General features: G+C 33.5%; 1 protein-coding gene across 3 annotated transcripts; it reads left to right on the top strand.

Annotated features, from left to right (window-relative positions):
- Positions 1 to 516: 516 nt before the first annotated feature.
- LOC111598177 (ATP-binding cassette sub-family A member 3) lies at positions 517 to 19,539 on the top strand. 3 transcript variants are annotated; one of them, XM_023313277.2, is made up of 13 exons: positions 517 to 596; positions 663 to 746; positions 7,895 to 8,155; positions 11,662 to 12,235; positions 12,874 to 14,295; positions 14,834 to 15,161; positions 15,232 to 16,458; positions 16,528 to 16,669; positions 17,084 to 17,260; positions 17,320 to 18,108; positions 18,183 to 18,314; positions 18,393 to 18,581; positions 19,318 to 19,539. In XM_023313277.2, exons 3-13 carry the CDS (start codon positions 7,944 to 7,946, stop codon positions 19,346 to 19,348), a joined length of 5,223 nt encoding a protein of 1,740 aa, XP_023169045.2. In that variant the 5' UTR covers positions 517 to 596; positions 663 to 746; positions 7,895 to 7,943; the 3' UTR covers positions 19,349 to 19,539. The 3 variants fall into 3 exon arrangements, with proteins under 3 accessions (XP_023169045.2, XP_023169063.2, XP_023169074.2); XM_023313295.2 differs by lacking the exons at positions 517 to 596; positions 663 to 746 and adding an exon at positions 5,691 to 5,895; XM_023313306.2 differs by lacking the exons at positions 517 to 596; positions 663 to 746; positions 7,895 to 8,155 and adding an exon at positions 10,102 to 10,159.
- The last annotated feature ends 250 nt before the right edge of the window (positions 19,540 to 19,789 follow it).

Genomic DNA, 19,789 nt, shown 5'->3' with positions numbered 1-19,789 from the left:
ACCCTGATTTCCCCTTTTCAATGGGATCAGGGTATAACAACTCAGGCATGTCTTTAACCTTCGGCTGAATACTAATTATTAATGAAACACGTGCAAATTAAAATTTTATAAAGTTGACAATACTTATATCGACTGGGAACGTTAAGGCGTTACACATCTGCTCGCGCAGCCATCAGAGCCGTTAATCGTTTCAAATTTAATTGTCGCTTGGCCATCGAACGAAGTGTGCGTGATAAGTTAAATAAATAAATCAGTCTATACATTTGCTAAGAAATTAATTTGAAAAACAAAGAACAACGACAAATGCAACAATAAATAATAAAGTATTTGCCTGCGTTTCGTCCGTTACGCCTCACTTTCCGTATTTGAAATACGCGGCTACACTAATCGTATTTCGATAAACGATAAGCGATACGCGGTACTTAATTCAGCTAACATTCAGCTGACGTACACAAATGGCAAGTACACACTACAGTATTATTGTTAGTGGTGCACATCTGTGATGTTTTTTTTTTTTTTTTCGGAAGTTACATTGCGGTTTTGCGTTTTAGACACACTTTGGTGCGCGTGGTTTCTTTAGAGGTGGTTTTGACTAAGTACACCATAGGAAGAAACACTCAGATAGTCCGATTTTATTATTTTTTTTTTTATATTATACCTAGGTATATGTGCATGTGAGTGTGTGTGCATGGAGCCCACAGCTGTTTACGCGACGCAGTAGTTCTCAACGGATAGCGGTATTATTCGTACGTATCTTTTCTCTCTTCCTTTCGAATATATATATAATTCATGCATGAGTAGACCAAAACAAAAACGCTGATAAACCGTTGAATGACACCGCATCGCTCGCAGAATAAATTGAGCGAATTTAGACATATATGTATCCGATGCTTTCCGACTCAGCTGATACGGCAGTGAGAGCGCGCAAGGAAATCACAATAAGAATTCATATATATATATATATATATATATATAAAGTATATATATATATATATATATATAAAGTATATATATATATATATATATATATATATATATATATATATATATATATATATATATAAATGTATTTGCTAATGAGCTTGTATTAAGATCGCTACTTTTGAGTGTTTGCTATGTTTCTATAGTGTGTCAGCAAAAACTTTTTTCTTCTTTCTTCTTTCTATTTTTATTTCAATCATTTATAAACGTAAACGCAAAGGGTGCATCTAATGAAATATGCAGACGCTCAACAGCTGATGGCCATATAAACAGCGCAGACCGTGCGATACTTAAGTGCTTGTATGTATGAGTGTTGGTGTACGTCAGATTGAAAGCTAAATAAATATATTGAATTTAAGTGCGATTATATTTGCGCTTAAACGATTATCACGATGACTTTGCATATCGACGTATGAAATTGGTTAAGCAAGCAATTTATAGTATGAATTTGGTGTTACTTTGCGATCATCTGCTTAGCCGCTGTTGGTATGTACAAGATGGTTAAAAGATATCACCAATTACAGTTAGTTTTAAGTCTTCTAGTGTGTTTTCTGACATCATATCTAATAGCTTAAGCTATTATTAGGTAAAAGCACAAACGATTCCCATGATTGTTGTGTTGTTGTGTCAAACCAAGTGTTCGGCTTAGTCAAGCTATATTGTACTATAACACTCTGAAAATAATTAAAAACTAGGCTAGCGAAAAACTTACATTAATATTTGGCCAATAAAAAATCTTTGGCAGCTTTTTGATATATAAGTTCATATATGTATATGTATATAAATATATATATAGATAATATATGTGTTTTTTATCTATATCTATATATCAATATATATATTTATATATATATGAATGGAGAACCGACACATGTGCATTAATCCATAACAGGTCATAAATAAAATAATTGCGCCAATAACTCTCAAAAATAAATGACAATAATACATTTGCTACGTTTCCATTAAAGTAGAACCTCGTGCATTTGTTTAATAGAAGTACATAATTGTTTCCATTAGAGAAATAGCGTTTATAGGAACTATAAAATTTGATATGATGTCTAGGTGCACTGAACCACTCCCTTGATAAAACAAGCAATAAACTCTAGTCGGGCATACTTTTAAATAGTATGACGCATTCGAAAAAATTTGATTAAACATCTTTTCTTACCGTTAGTGGACAGTATTAAGTCTATAATTTGTACACGTGCCTTGATAAGTATATATTCGTTCGATTCCATTTAACTGCTTGAAGCTGAAGCTAGTTAATATAAATATATTTGTGGATTTTATCAAATACGTCTGACATGTGATTCATTCGAATGATTTCCCATGTACTGAGTGAGTCATGTGTTGCTTACGTTAGCTAACAATTTTGATAGTATTTTGCAAATAAAGATATCCGTAAAATAAAGCTGACATATTCTTCGTCGGGGATCTTTTGAGCTGAGCTGCGAGTAAGATTAAATTTCAAAATCGTAATTTTAGAAACGAGTAAACTAGATCTTAGGAAACACAGTGTTATCGATTTGTATATTTGATCTAAATAAAGCTTGTGACTAAGAAGAAATTTCATTATAGTCATTCGTTGTGCACTTCATGAAAGCAGTTTGTAATATTTTCGACTTTCGACTGTATATACATATAATTTTGTTATATATAGGTGTATCCCTTTATCTCTGGCTATACTGTTTGCTAATTCGCTTAGGAGCTGCATGACATATCGCCGTCGCACATTGACATATGGAAGTAGATAATACATAATCTACTGAATGGTATCGTATCATACTGTATGGGTTGAGCTGTTTCGTGAAGCTCTAAGTTAAATGCAAACAAGTTTAGTTTATGTTAACTGTACGTAAGTGACTCTAGCTGTCGTCATGTCGAGCACTGCATGTTATACACAGGTTCATATGTAGCCGCTCTATTCAAACAATAAACTAATTCTAATATGATCGAGCTATGAACACCAGCTTCGCACGATCCAGCCAATGCGCTATGAGATCAAAAGAATCATATACATAGATAGATACAGATGACCGCAATCTCGTCACAAATATAAATCTCATGCACATATCAATCCATTGAAAGCCAATGAAAGCTGGTTGCTCCCAATATATATTGACAACTTTTAGCTTTATGCAACAAATTGATTCTTACAAATTATATCGATTGTTTTACACATGTGTCATATTATGTTATAACAGTTCTATTGGTTATCTATTAGAGGCCTGCGTGAATGACAAAATAAGCTATATTCAAGTGAACAATGCCCAACTAGTTGGACGGAGGGAGTGCGGTCGCATAGCGCAAAAACAAAACGACTCGAACGACTGCGAATGTGTGTGAGCGAGAGGTTGTTTTTGCTTTCTTGTTGCTGTATTGGCATAAGAAATACAATTGGCACATGTCACTTCGCCCTTTATCTAACAAACACAGTTTCTTCGGCTTTTTTCCCAGCAATTTTTATGACTGCATTAGTAATTCGAATGTCTTCGACTTTACCTAAATTTTTCCCTTATGTATTCTTACTCATTACGCGGAATGTCATATACTATGAGACACCACACGCACTCATATATATATTCAATAACATATTCAATTAAATTAAATTCATTTCCATATTCAATTAAATTCGAGTTTATTTAATTTAACGCGTGGTGTGAGTGCAACCATGCAACCATCTATTATCTATCCTAATCTCGTGTTTTTAAGCATACGACTAATATACACGATTATGAACTGTTTGCTTTTGAAAAATAGAATATATTTAACTTTACTTTTTATTTGTATGTCTTTATTATACACTGAATATATTAAAAATGTGATATCCATTATAAATGTAAAATGTATGTAAGAGGCAGAAGGAGGCGTGGCAGACCCTATAAAGTATATATATATATATATTTGATCAGGATGACGAGCAGAGTTAATTTTGCCCTGTCCGTCTGTCCGCATGTATGAACGGCGATCTCAGAGCCTATAGGAGCTAGAGACTTCCAACTTTTTGTCTGTAGCTATTTACATGATCGATAACTTTTCCTGTGTTGATGTTAATGATTAAAACGGGCAATTATCGAAATTCATTTATAAAATTAGGTATCTCGTACATCTTTCAACCTAACGACTCATATATAATTTGGATATTATTATATTTTGGATATCGGCTCAATATTTTTCAAAATTCTTTAAATTATCAAATATTCATTAAAATATATATATATATCATATGCTGGATTGCACTTAAATCTGCTAACTAACTGAAAAGACCAACTGTCAGAAGCACGTGAGGCGAACGCATTTTTCCTATAGACATACACTTAAATGCGTGCAGTGTTTTATATTCTAGCAAGTAAGAGTAGTCAAGACTGCTCGACTAGGAGATACCTTGAACTAACTATTCTACGCATGTATTAAAGCGTCACAAACAACGCTTACTGCGCAGCTTACGCCGCGACTTGCGCATGAGATTTTATTTGTTGAATAATTTTTCTTCTTAATTGAAACTTTTTTGCACACTTATGGCATCCAAATGTTTATTTTTGTTAAAGCAGGGAAGGGAAAGGGAGGGGTTTTAATAAATTATACACATTTCAAAATGCAGAAAATCTACATATTTATAACAGGAACCTACACGGTAAATCTGAAGTCTCTAGCTTTTATGGCATTCAAGCTACGTTTAAAAAACAAAGACAAACAATCGAATTTAATCGATAATACGGAAATGGGTTGGGTTATTGAAAAAATGAATAAGCTTGTACTGCTTATGGTATTTACGAGTATATATTTCAAGTCACAAGCTTTTGTCGGCATGCATAGATCAACTAAGCTCATCAGTATGGTCAAGAATACAGGTACTTTATGGAATTTGCCACGCTTCCTTTTGCCTGTTACATACATTATCACAAAAATATTAAACCCTCGCAATTGTGTAGGAAATATATGTGTGAATTGTCAGCTGCTACTTTCGATTGAGGCAGGCAGTAGAGCAGGTATGTTGGTATTCGGGATTCGATTCGATTTGACTCCGGGCAACGCCATATTTTTTTATTATTTATCTTACAAACATGTTATAGATCGGTCGGGGCTCAGGGTATCCTATCTCCACTCGCCTAGAACTTACTATCATATTTTTTATGCATACAAGATGTGGTAAAATGGTATTTATACAAAAATTCATTTTTTCTAAGAAATGAAATATTTTTTGAGTTGGTCTTAACTATTTTGAAAAGAAGTAAAAATGACTGCATAATTCTCTTACTTGATTATAGTCCTATGACGAAGAGATACATTGCAATTTGTTATGACTATAATTTTCCAATTCTCCAATTTTCAACATCTGCAAATATTGTTTAAAATGTTGATAGCTTTCAGAACTTATACGCCCTGGTCATATAGTAAGGAAGTAGACGCAAACCGTGCTGAAATTCGTAATCTGATAGAATAGCAAAGGTAATTTATATTAGGTTGTAAGTGCGCTGCCACTCGAGACATAATCGGTGATTTCTTATAGAGTTTATCAGTTTTTGCCCATATATTGGCATTTTTATAGTCCAGAGACGGCCAGAAAGCCCAATCTCTATAAATGTCATTTATCTGCGTAATATTTGTGTTATATATATATATATATATATATAGATTGTGTATTTATTACGGAACAATTGATAAAATATAGAAGATACGCGACAAGGTTCACAATTCATTCAGTTTGTGTTTGTCAGCACTGCCGAGCAGTTGATCGTGTTCTCTAATTCATCTGAACCTAGTTCTGTGTTCTTTTGCTTCGTCCTTGCTTTTTTTTTGGTGATTTTTTGTTTTTATACTTTTGCTATATTTACCTGGAGCATAGGGTGTAGTTGCATGAGCCATCCAAATTAAAAAAAAACTTATAGCGCTTATAAAATCGAAAGCGAAAAGGTTCGTAAAAGTGTCCACAATATGTGATAAATCCTTTTTTTAACTATATCGATAGTTGGGATTCGAAGGCTGACTATAGCTTTATCTTAACTATATATGCAGCGTCTCTATTATCTATTATATTATCAAACGTATTCCTACAATGTTTAAGCATTTATACTCGTTCACGAAGTGAAAAGAGTATATTAGTATTCTGCACATATAAATATATAAATATTTGTGCATATAAATACATATATATTTAAGATTCCGACCTGTTTGGTCGTCGCAATTCTACAAAATATTTTTTTTTTAATACACTTAACTGTTTTTGGATTGTGAACGAGTTAATTGATATTCGGTAATCGATAATCAATAATTGGCGACATTTTGTAACATTACATTATTCTTTAAATAAATATAACTTTAAAAATGTTCGTATCAAAATAAAAAAAAAAAAATTGATTTTTCTTGTTAACAAGCGTCAACTGTTTCACTTTTAAATATAATACTAAAATTTCTATGAAATTCTTATCAATGCTTAGATTAGATTGAAGATTTCATGGGAATATATGGTTTCAAGAAACATGATTCTATACATTTTTTGGAGTTTTTTCTTTGTATTCGTTTATCGAACTAAAGTAACTTTAATAATTGCTTCTTTTTCAATTAATATTTTATCCTTAATGTGATTTCTGATAAGCTAAAACTAAGCACAATGGTTTCATGAATACTACATTACATACATTTGGTATCTCTAGATAGGTTTGAAAACCAGATAGTTATATGCAAGCCATCATAAACTTATCAGTTTATGAATCGAATTCATATACTCTAGCGATTAAGGAATATCTACACCAATGTTCAATAAATGAGAGATTTGCTTGATAGCTAGAATGCATGTGTGATATATTATTAATGTCAATAATTGTCCAGAATTATAGAAATATATAGTATATATATTATATATATATGTGAATATATATATATATATATATATATATATATATATATATATATATATATATGTATATGTGTGTGTCACAAGATATTATGACATCGTGCAAGGTTTTTTCTAGGTACATGTGTTAGGAATAATTATCACCCAATAATAACAATACAATCAAGATTACCATATCTGTCGGTTCTGACTTTGTGCTAATTCTTATCTGAAGTGTAATAGCGTTATCATTATTTAGTTGAAACTCATGTATTTCAAACAATAACCGGCGTTGCTCGGACAATTAACATTAAGTATATATAAGTAAGAATGACTGCATAATTTTTCTACTCGTTTATGCGTCTCCAATTTTCTTGGAAGTCCAGCATAATATTCAGCCAATATTGTGTCAAATTCGAATAGCTTTTGAACTAACACACCTTTTTACTTTGTGAGCGAGATTAAACAAAATGCGCTAAAATTCGTAAGTAAATTTTAGTGTATTTATGTTTTACAAGTGGCTGACTTATAGATACTCTGCATTCTGTATTCTATATTCTCTATTCTGACAGAATCTTGTGTAATCAATTAGCAACCATTAATTGATGCTAAATTACTCATTTTACTATACACAAAATATCTTTTATTATTTCAGTTTAGTCCAACCTTATCAATAGTCAGTGCGGCTTGTTAGCGTGAAAAGCGCGTGTTCAAGTTTCAGGGGAATAACCTGATAATGTATGTCTTTAATATTTGCATTGAATGTACTTAATCTTTTGTGTCGGAAAGTTTCATTGCTGAAAAAATCAGTGCTCAGGCTTCATGCATATGAAGGGCTACGTATGGAGGTCTGAAACAAGCAAACTAATAGAATATAATGTATCCTTTAGGGTTACAACCACCATTGATTCCATAATTTCATAACAATATTTTTTAAACTTGAGCAAATGTATCAGGAAGCTAACCAAACACAACATTACACTTGACATTAAGTGTAGTGTCATTAAGTTCTCTTAACCTTTAGCTTTAAGTATCGACTGATTGCATGCTTATTCATATCAATGTTATATTTTCCTTCAGCTTAGACAGTTAAAATAAATAATATCAGGATATGACGAGATAAATCACTATGGAAAAAGTATCGAGCTGGACAAAATTTAAGCTTTTGCTTTGGAAAAACTGGGTTCTTCAATGGAGTCACAAACTTCAACTCTTCATTGAGGTGTTATTGCCGATAATCTTTTGTCTCCTATTAATATTGGTACGTTTTGCGGTAGATGTCAGTGAAGAGAAAGGTACGACTTACAAGCCGCAAAACATCGACACGCTGGATTTATTCAAGTAACTAAATAATACTTATATCTATATCTATATATATATCTATATCTATATCTATATCTATATCTATATCTATATCTATATCTATATCTATATCTATATCTATATCTATATCTATATCTATATCTATATCTATGTCTATATCTATATTTATATCTTTATATCTAATCATACAAATATATATACCTATTTTAATATATATATCTATATTTCTATCTATATGAATATCTTATTTTAAAATATCGCTCCATATATATTCTCCTTTTCTAACACACATTTGTCTGATGAAAAACTTGGTGAATTGGGAATGACTATATAATTTATATTTGTTTTCGTTCCTTTTCGGTTGTTAAAGCTAGAGACATGGAATTTAAAATGGATATTCGTGTATACCATAATAAGTACTTGTGTATAGCAAATATATATATACTCTATCTGCAAACATACATGTGCTCTTATTCCAAGGACAAGAGGTTAATAATGAGTGCTACCTACAAGTTTTTGGCTGATTACTTCATGCAGTTCCAAGAAAATTCTCGAAACCTTGACAAATGAATTCAAAGCAAAAAAAAAAAGGAAAATTGCTATAATGTCCCAAATTCCAGATTGGTTAGACTCAACTGCTCGCTAATTTCTTCCCTTCCCATGAATAAAGAGAAACTCAAGGAACAGTCTTTCACATGAGAGAAAGATAAAAAAAACGCCTGACATGTGTTCTAAATATCTTTTGAGGGGCATTTAAAAACTAATAACATCAATGAAACTGAATAAATTAATGTCCATTTCAGAAAATGTTTGCAATAAATGCCAATCTTAAGCGAATTTCTTTTACATTTAATTTGTGTAGATATTTAGATTTTCAACTTAATCTATAGACCTTTGAATATCTATGTCTCAGATTCTTTTGCGATATTTATTAAAGATAGTCCAAAATTAAAGTTAGCTTTAGTCCTTAATATATTTTCCACAGATAAAACCTTACAGAAAATCCATTTTTGCTTAGAAAACTGTGGTTGAAAAGTTCAGCAAGATAAATTGAATTACAGTTTTGAGGCTTTATCCTAATATTCTATCCTAACGTATATAACGTTTCTTCTATAGAGCTAAATTATACTCTGGACCCATTGAAAATGAGAAATCCGTTTTTAGGTTTTGTTGAATTTCATTTAACAGGCAGGAGGAGGCGTGACAGACCCTATAAAGTATATATATGCTTGTTCCGGACGGCAAGTTCAGTCAATTTTGCCCTGTCAGTGACAACACAATAAATTTAATGTCATTAACTTTTGTTGTATTTAAACTATACATAAAAAATTTAATAAAAAGATAGATTATTATCGATAATCAGACACTGAATTCAGTTATCGTATGGTAGGCAGGAATAAATAAACGTTTAAAATTACAAGTCTAGCTTCTGGAACGGACGGACAGTAGGTTATGGGTATATAGATTGGCTCGTCGTCCTGTCACACCTCAATGCTTGGAGTTCTAGAAGATATAGTTTTTTCGATTGCTTCATTTTTGAGGTCTATCTCTAAAACTGTGGAAGATGAAGCTCTTCCTAATTTTCCAATTCGCAAAGATATATATTCCGAGTATTTATTCCAAATGTCAAGACGCTAAGTGCTAATAGAATGATTAAAAGAGACGCCTAGATATTAGATAGAACAGTTTGGTTGAGGTTCTCAGTTCCAATAGATTTTTACTTGTTTAAAAATAATTTGCTTTTTATATTTTTTTATAAAATAAATTTAGCTTTAACATAAATAACTTCTAAATGTCAAATGTGTGGCAGATCTCATCTATGAATTAAGGCATGCTCTATTTCAAATACATTTACACAGTATAACTTCAACTGCGCATGATTATAATATATAGTATTTCAATCTTTAGATTTATAATCATATGAATATGATATTGTTATCGATGACAAACTTTCAGATATGAAATGAATAGTGAATGGTCGCATCGCTTTAAAATGTTTATATCGCTAGTTTCAAAGAAAAGGTAAAGAACAAGCTATGAAAACAGATTTTATAATCACAAATTAATAAAAAGTGCATTTTCAAATAAAATAATGAAGAGTTTTGGCTTTTCGGCTTGTCGATTGTGTTATAACTTTGCAGAATAATTAATTAGAAGAGCATGCGAATGGGCTATTAATAGTTTACAAATATATGCAAGAGAAAGAGTTAATAAATTCTGAACGCTTCTCAATTTAATCTCGATACCGATATATAATATCGATAAAAATCGATTAATTAATTGTTTATCTTTGCTTCGCAGCGTAAAGATAATTAGTATTAGACATAGGTTAGTGATTAGTATTAGACATCAGACATCGTAGTTTTGTTAGAATAGTTGTCTTGTGGATTGTGATAAATTAAATGAATTTATCGTAATGCCCGTATTTGTATTTATTATATAGATCATCAAAAAATATATGGATATAATGAATATTTCACTTCTTCTGGCTGCTTTTACCCATTTTTTATTATTTTCTGTTGGGCTTTGTTTCATACTTATATTCTAATACCTTTTATGTGTATATTATGTGTATATAGTGTTAAAGTATCTGTGTTAGTCGATCGTATATGTATGTATATGGATGAAATGTATAGAATGGGCAGCAAGAGGCTTGATCAATTATGTGAGGTCTTTATATATATGTATATATATATTCTTGATAGGAATCAATAACTGAATCGATCTAGCCTTGCTTGGCTGTATATCTGCTTATTAAACTATCCGCTCGTCTGTCCGCCCGTAACGTCACGTTAATCTCAGTTGGTGTAAGAACTAGAGCATGTCAAAATCATGTTTATCAGTAAATAATCGATAGCATTTTGCTTTCCCATTAAATTTATTTAGAAATTATTTCTAGATTAGATTCTCTAGTTATCTTATAACATACAAACTGTTCATACGATTGTATATTCCATTTGCAATAGTCTATATATAAAATTTAATTTGCCTACAACTGCAAAGTTATAAATAATAGCCCGATTTTCTCATTTAATCAGCGACTGCAACGTTTATTATTATATTAGGCTATTCCCAAAGGGGAGGAGACGATAAACAGATATTTGAAATGAGTCTGTCTGTGTTATGATTTAATCAAATTTACCAGGGAACGGGCTTTGGGTTTGGTTATTATATCCGTATGGAATGTCAGATAAATTCTATATCACATAGTTGCAGTCTCTGATTGAAAATATATTAATGAAAAAATCAAACCTTTTTACATTTTTGTTAAACTTTACTTTGCACTTCTGTTAAAATTCCCAAAAACACACGCTAAAATTTGTTTTTATTTGTATTAATTATATTAAAAATATTTAGTTTTTAACACAATTATTATTTCTTAATACAAACAATTTTTATGAAATATTTTTTGTTTTGGTTTACTTTTGTTTACTTTTTACTGTTTTAATAATTTATAGCTAAACGTTAATTTAATTAAAAATGATTCTATATTCATTTACTAATGGAAAAAATTTGATATTTAGTAACTCTCTAAACAAGTTGTCTGGGAATACTCTTCCGACTTTTGAGCTGATATATGCACCAAACAATGTTGTCCTGAAAAAGCTTATGGACGATGTGGAGAACAGTTTGAACATAGTAACAACGGGTATTCCCGATGTAGATCAGATCGTACCGCAAGTGTTGGGGAGTAACTCTGTTGCTGGCGTTGAATTTCATGGATCCAATTTTGATGAGCTACCGGACAATTTAGAGTTCACATTGCGCTTTCCCTCAGAATGCCGGACAGGTCAATTTTCCACATGGACAACAAACCGATTATTTCCAATGTTCTTACCACCGGGACCACGAAATCCCGACTCCGATGATGGCGGATTACCACCTGGCTATCTGCGCGAAGGCTTTCTGCCCATACAGAATGCGATAAGCATGTCTTATATACGACAGAAGTCATCTATCAACACATTGCCAAACATAGTTTTACAACGATATCCATATCCGGCCTATACAGATGATAAGTTGATAGGTGCATTCCATGATGTGATTTCCTTAATAATTTTACTAAGCTTCATCTATCCGTGTACGTGTATCACCAGGGTGAGTAACTCCATTAATCAAAAGCAATAGTTAATTGCTTTGTCTGTTTGGCTGTTCGTCTTATTACTCTTTTCATATATAGCATATTCGTATTTAATTGGTAGCGTATAGATACGATAAAGCCAGCTGATTCTTGGCTTTAATTTAGTGAAGATTTAACACGTTTTATATACGTTAGATACTCTCTATATATATTCATTGTTTGAATTATATAAAAATAAAATTCAAGTGTCTACGATTCGAGTCTTCATTAGGACTCTATCTGATCAACTTGTCTGTCCGATGGAATGAACGCGTGAAACTTGTAAGCTCTCAGAGCGTGAAGAAAAATATTTGTGTAATTATTTATCATTTTTACCAATAGCTTGGCGATGTAAATCGGAAAGCTTCAAATTTTTAGATTTGAAATAATATTATATATATATACTATACATATTATATATATATATATATATATATATATATATATATATATATATATATATATATATTAGTTTTTCATCGCTTCCCTAAAAATCGGAAAAGATAAACTTTACCTTTTAGGTATTTCGTAGTCTGGGACTCCCGACTAAAGCACTATTAATTGTATCAGCTGCTATAATAATGTGAATAATTGGAATAAATTCGTTGTGTTGCAGTACATCGCCAAGGAAAAGGAAATGCAACTGAAGGAAGTGATGAAGATAATGGGACTTGACAACTGGCTGCATTGGGCCGCTTGGTTCATTAAGTCATTCTGTATGCTGGCGGTATCAGTGATTTTAATGGTTGCATTAATGAAAATATGCTTCAGCGAAGGCGTTGCCGTTCTTACCCATTCCAATTTCTTCGCCGTTCTCCTGTTCTTTCTCATTTACATAACGAACACGATCTGCTTTTGTTTTATGATGTCAACGCTCTTCTCCAAGGCTAGCACAGCGGCAGCGGTAACAGGATTGGTGTGGTTCGTCTTCTATATGCCATACATGCTCACAACTGTCACGTACAGTGAACTTAATTTGAGTCAAAAGCTCGGCTGGTCAATGTTCTTAAATACAGCGATGGGCTTTGGCATACTGCTAATCGTTTCGTTCGAGGCAGCCGGAGAGGGCTTACAGTGGAACAATTTATTCTCACCGGTTAACATTGATGATAACTTAACTGTTGGCCATGTTATGCTAATGATGTTAGTATCTAGCTTCGTCTATATGCTGGTCTGTCTCTATATTGAGCAGATATTTGCTGGCAGTTACGGAGTAACGCGCGAATGGTATTTCCCCTTTACGAAGTCATTTTGGTGCCAAAAAAAGAAAGTGATGACGCACCCAGAAGAAATGCCTGAATTGGAGCAAAAGGATCCAAATGCCTTCGAGAAAGAGCCCACTGACAAACACATTGGCCTACAGATCAGAAATTTAAAGAAACAATTTAAAAATAAATGGGCTGTCAAGGGGATATCACTCAACATGTTTGAAGATCACATAACTGTGCTACTTGGCCATAATGGAGCTGGCAAAACGACAACCATATCGATGATAACGGGCCTGATTCCGCCCACGTCTGGCACAGCGATTATCAATGGTAGCGATATACGCACCAATCTCAAGGGTGCTCGCGAATCATTGGGTGTTTGTCCACAGTATAATGTGCTGTTCGACGATATGACCGTTGCCAATCACTTGCGCTTTTTCTGTCGGCTGAAGGGTCTCAAGGGCACTGCTGTGGATGCTGAGGTGAAAAAGTACCTACAAATGATTAATCTGGAAAAGAAGGCTAATAATTTATCGGCAACACTGTCGGGCGGCATGAAGCGTAAATTATCCCTGTGCTGTGCTCTTTGCGGCGGCACTAAAGTCGTACTTTGTGATGAGCCCAGCTCTGGCATGGATCCAGCTGCACGTCGTCAGCTGTGGGATCTACTGATAAGCGAGCGACCCGGCCGTACTATATTGCTGACCACTCATTTTATGGATGAGGCCGATGTGCTTGGCGATCGTATTGCTATCATGTGTGGTGGAGAGCTCAAATGCAATGGCACTTCCTTTTTTTTGAAGAAAAAATTTGGGTCGGGTCATCGGCTGGTAAGTGTTTGGCAGGTTTAAAATAATACTCATAGAACTGTATACATTTATTAACTATGGGCTAACCGTTATATATATATATATCTATATATATATATATATAGATATATATATATATATATATATATATATATAAAACTAAATACTTTGGAGATCTGATCAAATTCGATGTCTTGTTTAGGTCAAGTATATTCTTATACATAATACAACAGGAGGAGATACCGTTCCGGGTTCTTTCTTTCGTTTTCGCATTGATAAGTTGAATTCAGGTTAAAATAGTTTTGTTAAATTGCATGTAACAGGCAGACGGAAGCGCGGCAGACCTTGCCAATTATATATATTTTAGATCAGGACGACGAGCTGAGTCGATTCAGCGATGTCCGTGTGCCTCTCCATCCATCCGTATATATTTTTTTTAACTATATATTCTATATTTTTGTCAATGTAAAACCCAAGAATTACTCAATGGCATTTGGCCACGAAGCAAGAAGCAATTAAAAAAAGTTTTCTTAGATAATATATTTTCTTTTTTTTATAGATATTTGTCAAGAAGGAGAACTGTCATCCAGCTGAAGTGACGGCCGTGCTAAGCAAGTATATACCAAATATATGGCCAACTAGTGATATTGGCACAGAGCTTAGCTACAGTTTGCCCGATAAGTATTTGAATAAATTTGAGGAGATATTTCGAGAACTGGAGAAGCGCAAAGATGAGCTGAATGTGGAAGGTTTTGGAGTTGGCAATACATCATTGGAGGAAGTGTTCATGAAAGTGGGTGCGGAGTCTATGCCCAATGACGAAAGAATGGAGCTTAAATCAAAAGTGATTCCCCAGGCACCAAACCCGGACAATGAATCAATGAAATGTAAGCAGTGTTTGAACTAAATCTCTGGCTAGTTGGCCATATATTGATAAGCTCAACTAACTGTTTGCAGCGGATACCTATCTAGCGCAGAATGGTCAACTGTTGGATGGCATGAAGTTAATGGGCAATCAGTGGGCGGCAATGATGTATAAGAAGGTGCTGTATACATATCGCAACAAAGTGCTGTTTATCGTGCAAAACATTTTGCCCATTGTGTTTGTTACCTTGACAATAATGGTATCGCGCAGTAGTGGCATCAACTCGGAATTGCCATCGATGGAAGTCAGTCTTACCCAATATCCGGCTGCGATTTCCGTGTTGGAAACTTTGCCAACTTTGACAAAAGATTCACTTGGCGGACAAATTGCCAAAAGCTACGAACAGTTGACCAAGTCATATGGCCCAAGCTATACGTTTGAGAGTACGGGTGATAAAACCTTTTCGGATTACATACTCGATCTGGGCAAGACCATACAGGTGCGAATTAACTCACGCTATTTGATAGCTGCAACCATTGGAGAGGATAAGATAACCACCTGGCTAAATAATCAGCTGTTACACACAGCGCCCCTCACTCTTAACATGGTGCACAATGCGATAGCTCACGTATTAATTGGCCCACATGTAAAAATCAGTGTTACCAATTCTCCATTGCCATACAAAACGGAAACATTACTAATCCGATCACAAGTGGGCGCTGGCCTGGGCACCCAATTGGCCAGCAATTTTGGGTTTTGCATGTCCTTTGTAAGCACTTTGTACATATTGTTTTTGATCACTGAACGTGAATCGAGATCGCAGCTATTGCAATTTGTGAGCGGCGTCAAGGGTTGGGTGTATTGGCTGTCACACTTTGTGTGGGACTTTTTAACCTTTACGTTAACGGCTTTCATTGCTACAGTCACGTTAGCCTGTTTCCAGGAGGAGAATTTTAGCACATTTGATGAACTGGGTCGCATCTTTGCGCTGATGCTGATCTTTGGATTTGCCGTGTTGCCATTTACCTATTTCTTGTCGTATTTCTTCAAAGATGCCGCCACTGGCTTTGCACGAATTGTCATTCTGAATATATTCGCTGGCATGGCCATATTCGCAGTGGTCATTATAATGTCAAGCGAACTATTTGAAACGAAAACTGTCGCAAATTGGCTCAATAACATCTTTCGCATTTTTCCACACTTTTCGCTCGCCATGAGCATCCACAAAGTTAGCTCAAATACGGCTACCCGAACTGCCTGCGACAAGCTAACCGGCCTGCCGCCCATCATTATCTGCGAGCTTGTGCCAATGTGTTGCAGTAAGTATAAATACATTATATAATTATTATTATTTGTATTAATTGCTATTATGATTTTTCAATGTCAAGGCGTAAGTAAGTTCTTTGATTGGAACGAACCCGGCGTGCTGCAGGAGATAGTCTACATGATTATTGTTGGCTTAATTTTCTTTACTGTCCTTTTGCTGAATTCATACGGCGTAATTCGCAAGATTTCGACCTATCTAGTTAAGTAAGTATCTACATCTACAATCGACACTTACATACAACTTAAAAGCTTAAAGACAACTAATTTATGCTACGAATGCTCGCAACAGGCAGACGGACAAAGATAAGGATTTACTAACCAAAGTGTATATTCTTGTATTATATATTATATAAAGTGAGCTTGACATCTACTATAGCTAACTGTATGTTTCATATTAAAATAGAACTTAAACTTTGTTACTTGTATAATATTTTCTTAGTAGTTAAAATACGCATATATGTCCTACGGTCAGACTTTGAAAGTCACCATCAAATAGATTTTGCGTCTGTTTTACGGTTGCAGCATTGCATTGTAGCATTATAGCTTATATCTTACTAGATGTCAATGGATATTATTTACTCATGATTAGCATTAACTTTGATTCTCATTAACTTTCAGGAAACAACCAATTCCGCCCGAGCGAACTGTCTTTGATGACGATGTGGATAAGGAACGCAGTCGCATTATGAATATGAGTCAGCAAGAGAAAGCCGAAAAGAATCTGGTGCTGGATAGTGTGTGCAAGTATTATGGAAAGTTTTTAGCTGTCAATCAGGTGTCGCTATGTGTGAACGAGTATGCATTTGTAATTTGAATGATGTGGATTGTATACTAACTTGTGCTGAGTCTTTCAGAGCCGAATGCTTTGGCTTGCTGGGCGTAAATGGGGCTGGCAAGACGACAACGTTTAAGATGCTGACAGGCGATACGAATATAAGCTTGGGCAATGTTTACATCCAGGGCATAAATCTAAACAGGAACCTAAATGAAGTATACAAAAGAATTGGTTATTGTCCTCAATTTGATGCAGTACTGGAAAATCTAAGCGGCCGTGAACTCTTAATGATTTTCTGCCTGTTGCGCGGCATTAGGAGAAATATCATCAAACCATTGTCAGAAGATTTGGCCATGACATTTGGCTTTTTCAAGCATATTGATAAGAAAACGAAGGCTTATAGCGGTGGCAACAAGCGTAAACTGAGCGCTGCAATTGCAGTGATTGGCTCACCATCTGTTGTTTATATGGATGAGCCCACTACTGGCATGGATCCGGCTGCCCGACGTCAGCTGTGGAATATTGTGTGTCGTATACGAGATTCGGGCACATCAATTGTGCTCACATCGCACAGCATGGAGGAGTGCGAAGCATTGTGTACTCGTCTGGCTATCATGGTTAATGGCGAGTTCATGTGCATGGGCTCCACGCAACAGTTGAAAAACAAGTTTTCTAAGGGTCTTATACTTAAAATTAAAATGCTACCCGCGACGAAAGATGGATACAGCACACCCGTTCCATATCAGGTCAGCAATTTAGCATTGGGTGGTAATCTCGATTCCTTAAGAACTTCGATTTCTAATGGAAATATATCACCAACGCCTATTCCACATCAGAGCAGCATTATTGATTTTCTGCCGTCGATTGGGTGAGTAAATACTCGGTATATCTACATATACAAAAATCTAGTTCATTTAGAAATTCTAAATTTATGATATATAGCAACGATAGCAATGTCAATGCCCTTGTTAGTACCAATGTGGAAGACATGGATAACAACACGACATTACAACAGAATAACAACGATAAAGTCAAGCAGTTCATCCATGAAAAATATCCGGAGTCTATTCTACAGTAAGCTTATTAAGACATTTTTTTCGTATATTATATACGCTATATATATATATATATATATATCTTTCTTAATTTTAGAGAGGAATGTCAGGGCATGCTAACGTTTTACATTCCACTGCAGGGCCTTAAATGGTCTGAAATTTTCGGTATTATAGAGGACCATCGTGAAAAATTGCAAATGGAGGATTATTCTATAAGTCAGACAACATTGGAGGAGATATTCTTAGATTTTGCCAAATACCAGGCTGCAGATAACCGATGTTCCAAGTGAGCTAACTTTGGGGCAACACTCGCATTATCTGCTATAGAAAATGTTAGCTTTATAGTGGCTTATATCATTCATTAAGTATCACACATTATACATTGTACATTATACATTATACATTATACATTATACATTATACATTTTACATTATACATTATACATTATACATTATACATTATACATTATACATTATACATTATAGATTATACATTATACATTTTACATTATACATTATATTTTATACATTATACATTATACATTATACATTATACATTATACATTTTACATTATACATTATACATTATACATTATACATTATACATTATACATTATACATTATACATTATACATTATACATTATACATTATACATTATACATTATACATTATTCATTATACATTATACATTATTCATTATTCATTATACATTATGCATTATACATCACCACATATCGTACATCATACAATACAACAATTGTAACGAATCCACAAGTGAACAGAACTTAAAGCGTTAGCTGCATAATTGCTGATCTATATTTTATTTAGCCAATTGTTTTCTTTTTGTTTTTGTTTTGTTGTAAGCTAAGAATATGATCAAATTAACCAATGAGTTGTGCAAAAGGCAGTATATGTTGTAATGCTTAGTATTTGGCTTGGCTTGGGTTTAACTATTAGAATTTGCTATTTACAAATATATATATATATTATCATACAAATTTTTTTTTGTTTGCGAACACAGAACATTGCGTCGAAATTGTTGCGGCTGCTAAGAATTTATATTTTAGGAACCTTATGTACCCAATGTGAACGTTTTAGGCATTTTCGACATCTGGTAATCAAATTATGTTTATCAGATTGATTGAATTTTAAAAATCAGAGAAATGTATAGCAAATGTGAATTTTAATGTGAATTAAGGAAGGAAGACTATTTTAATATAACAGTTATAGATGTGTTTCGTAGTATTTTAGAAGTACGCGAAGCAAGCTACCAAAATTGTTAAATTTTACAATATTCTAAATAAGTTTGTAAACCTAATGTAAATTTATAGTGTAACACAATTGTATTTCAATTAAATTATATTTTCGCTATGATCATTGTACAAATACGTCAAAAGAATTTATGTATTCGGTACAAATATAAAACAAAACAATTATAATAAAAACTCGTTTTAGATATTTTATCAACAGCTATATAATCTTCTATTTTTGGT

Source organism: Drosophila hydei, unplaced genomic scaffold (assembly GCF_003285905.1).
Source record: "Drosophila hydei strain 15085-1641.00,03,60 unplaced genomic scaffold, DhydRS2 tig00008148-arrow-arrow-pilon, whole genome shotgun sequence".
NCBI classification, from domain to species: Eukaryota; Metazoa; Arthropoda; class Insecta; order Diptera; family Drosophilidae; genus Drosophila; species Drosophila hydei.
Note: the sequence above shows the minus strand (reverse complement) of the source record. Positions and strands in the feature narration are given on the sequence as shown.